At 38.5% G+C, this 3,906-nt stretch overlaps 1 protein-coding gene across 1 annotated transcript; it reads left to right on the forward strand.

The window, feature by feature from the left end:
* The first annotated feature begins 2,445 nt into the window (after positions 1–2,445).
* On the forward strand, positions 2,446–2,787 carry LOC113699849 (uncharacterized). Its single transcript, XM_027220205.1, has one exon. The coding sequence runs from the start codon at positions 2,446–2,448 to the stop codon at positions 2,785–2,787; it is 342 nt and encodes a 113-aa protein (XP_027076006.1).
* The last annotated feature ends 1,119 nt before the right edge of the window (positions 2,788–3,906 follow it).

The raw sequence follows: 3,906 nt of genomic DNA on the forward strand, positions 1-3,906 counted from the left end.
TCGATGCAATAGTAGACGATCTAAATGCTGAGACCCTCCTTGATTTCACTGTCACTCAAATATATGAAAAACATCTACAAGTATATCAACTTTGATATAATTATACAAACAAATACAATTTCAGTCAATATTGTCTACCAAAATGACTAATAGAAGTTATCTTTTTACAGGGAGAATCGCCGCCCTTTACCAGAATTAATGAAAAACTGCAAAATCAAAACTTCTTCTCTCTCAAAAACATCTTCTCCGGCTATTTTTCCTCACAGCCTTCATCCCAGAAGAACCAGGACAACATCCAAAAACTCATCAAATTGCTGAAGCACAGCTATCAGAGTTAGTTGCAACTCCGCCATCCTTTCTAAAAAATAGCACCACAGAAAACGTGGCTTCCATTGAACAGTTTCCCCGACTCTCACTCCAACATCAACCTTATCTGTTGTCCCAATAGATCAAGGCAACCACAAAGGTTCCTCATCTTCGGTAAAACGAAATCTTGAAGAAGAACTGACAAAGACAGAAAAGCATCCAAAGGTTAATTGAACTTCACAGTCAAGCAAAAAAATGACAAAAAATCTACTTTTGCTAGACATGCAAAAACACTGGCTAGGCATGTGACGACCCCACCTCCCCCTAAGGCGTACCAAAGGGTTCGGCGGACCGCCTGCCCAGCTCTCGCCAGGACTCACTCACAAGTTCACGCGAATCACGTACATACGCATCCATGAATCATCAATAACATCCACGATTCAAGCTTATAATATACATGGATAGGAAACAGGATACAATGTTCATGAAAATCACTTAGTCCAGTTTCTAATGCAACTTAGTCAAATCCTCAAATTACAGAACCAAAATCCTACTCGTCGGCTATTTAACCACACTGCACTGGAATGGTCATATCTCAGGTTACAAAGGTCCGATTAAGGTGTTCTTGGAGGCGTTTAAAAGCTAAGTCAGAATACTAAAACCTTCATGTTTTGGCAAAAAGCTAAATCAGTACGGATCCTAGTGAATAAATGTGATAAACTGACCAAACGGACTGCTGGGAAAAATCTTAAAACAGTAAGGGTATTTTGGTCTTTTCATGACCTACGTTGTTCTGATTAAGTTGAAATTTTGTAGGCACCTATAAAATACCATTCTCTATAACTATCATATTTTGACCTAAGGCCAATTCGGCCTCTAACATGCAGTAACAAAATCGGGCAGAAAGGAAGAAAAATTTTCCAGAAATCTGGAATTTTCAGTTTTCAATGTAACCTTCCTTGATTTCTTACTTCCAACACTACCAAAACCCCTTATATAACCTTAATTACAACATATATGCATCATACATCAAGTTGGCAGCAAGTCCTCAAACCCTAGTTCATAATATCAAAAGGGAAAAACCTCCAAAACATGATAGCATCCATGATTCACCACAAAATTGAGTTACTAAATTTAATTTAAACAAGATTGAAAGTAAGAATTAGAGAGATCATCTTCCTTACCTTGATTAGTGTCCACCAAGTATATCCCTAGCTTTCCCTTTCCAAAATCTCACCAACAATTCACTAACTAAACACTCAAATGTGAGTTTAATCGGTTTATTTCTTTTGTTTTCTCACTTTGTGGTTTGATTCAAGAAGAAATGGAGAGATCTTCCCTTGGTGTTTTCCCTTTCTTCCTCTCGGCCAAGGAGTGCAGAAATGAAGAGGAAAGTGCACAATTTTGGAGTTAAATAGAAAGTCCTTGTCTTGGTCAAGAAACTCTAGGGTGGCGACCACCACCACCTTTCATTTTTATCTTTCTTTTCCTTGCATTTCTAGCCTTAGAATTCGGTCAAACCTAGCTGAACATGAGAGGATATTTTGCTCAAATTTCAATAAGCTTGTATGGTAAGAAAGTGGTGGTCAAGTGGTGCGTTCAATCGGTAGTGCGCGGGACCCGCCGGTTCGCGCCGTTTTTCTTAAAAACACACGTATTAGTAGGGGTGAGCAATTACGGTAATTACCGAATTACCGACCGAAATCGATTTCAATTTGGTAATTCGAATTCGGTAATTCGGTAATTCGGTCGGTAAATCGGTGGTATCGAATTAGTAAGAATCGAATTAGGGTCGAATTTGGTTTTGGGGTTTTTGAATTCAGATTTACCGAATTCGAATTGAATTCGGTAAAACGGTAAAATATTACCGTTTTCAAATTCGAAATTCCGAATAATATTATACCTCAAGCTTTTGTCGTTTCCAACGAAACAAAAAGCGAAAGACGGAAGAAGATTCACAACTCAACAAACACACGTAAGCCTCGTCGTTATGACAACCTAAAACCATTCACACCTGGGCAGTTCATCTTCGTCAATTTATAGGACTAGAGCAGACTCCACTATTATCCGTATATTAGTTGATTAAAGCATAAATACTGAATATTTTGCTCAAAGAAATCGATCAAAGGAGAAGCAGAGATGGCGAAACTGTTGCAGGATCTTGTGTACCAAGAAGAATCTCCTTCGATTTACACAACAGCCCTATCTGGGATAACTCTCTTGTTTTTGGCTTACTTGGGTATCTCAGAAACCTTGGGAAATCACCTCAAGTACTCCAAATTCTGGAACGTCAATTCACAGAAATCTGGAGGGGGAATCAAACTACCTAGTAGAACTGGGATGCTTCTACTCTACAGCCCAGCAGCCGTTGCGGGTCTTGCTTCATTTCTGATCTTCCCCGGTGGTGGAATCAGGTTCTTGATGCTCAAATTAGCTATTACCATTCACTTCTCCAAGAGGGTCCTAAATTATGATTTCTGAATTTTAATGATCAATGTGAATTGTGTGTTGTTTTGATTTCGAATTTCTGGAGTGATTTGTGATCAGTTACATTCGAACAATTTGTAAGTTGTGGCTCAGTTCAATAGCATTGCTATTTGCTGATGAAAAATGGGCCGAAGAAGCAGTTTTCTGGAATTCGGTAATTCGGTATTTTTTTTGTTTACCGAATTGAATTCGGGTTGAATTCGAATTCGGTAGTCTCTAATTCGAATGCGAATTAGGTCGAATATTTCCAGAACCATTTACCGAAAATTACCGATTTCAAGCTACCGAATTACCGAATTCGAATTCGATGCTCACCCCTACGTATTAGGGTTTTTACTTCCCATTCACTAACCTTATATCATTGCTCCTAATCACATATTATTTCTCACTTAAAAGTCACTTTCAATCTCCAAATTTAATCCTTACTCTGTACCGAAAATTCATCCGTCGAAAAATCACGAAACCCTAATTTTGCTCCAAACTTGAAATCGAAGCGTGAAACTCTACTTTCTAGGTTTATTTGCACTTATTGTGGAGAGATTGGGTGGTAGGGCTTTAATAAATAATAATTTAAAAATAAAAGGGTATTTTTGAGAAAAATACAAGAAATTTGCGAGTTCTCACACTCTCTCCCTCTTAAAAGAATTTCGACCTCGAAATTCATACCTTTCGTTGTAAACAGGTCGGGATATTTCTCTTGCATGTCCTTTTCTAGCTCCCAAGTTGCTTCTTCCACTTCAGGATGCTTCCATAGAACCTTTACTAAAGGAATCTGCTTGGTTCTGAGGTCCTTCACCTTTCGATCCAATATTTGAATAGGTCGTTCTTCATAGGTTAGGGACTCGTCAAGTTCAACATCTTCAGGTGGCAAAATGTGAGTTGGATCCGAATGGTATTTCTTAAGCAAAGAAACATGGAAAACATCATGGATCCTAGACAAACTAGCTGGTAGCTCAAGTCGATAAGCCACCTTTCCTATTCGCTGAAGTACATTGAAAGGTCCTATATATCGTGGTTGCAACTTTTTCCCTTTTCCTGCTCTAATCTTTCCTTTCAATGGGGTGATCCGAAGAAACACTTTATCCCTATCTCAAACTCCAAATCCTTCATCCG

The sequence above is a fragment of the Coffea arabica genome, chromosome 7c (genome assembly GCF_036785885.1).
Source record: "Coffea arabica cultivar ET-39 chromosome 7c, Coffea Arabica ET-39 HiFi, whole genome shotgun sequence".
Classification (NCBI taxonomy): Eukaryota; Viridiplantae; Streptophyta; class Magnoliopsida; order Gentianales; family Rubiaceae; genus Coffea; species Coffea arabica.

Bases quoted from the DNA above. Each gene is read 5' to 3' on its own strand.
- LOC113699849 (XM_027220205.1), top strand. From the start codon at position 2,446: ATGGCGAAACTGTTGCAGGATCTTGTGTACCAAGAAGAATCTCCTTCG.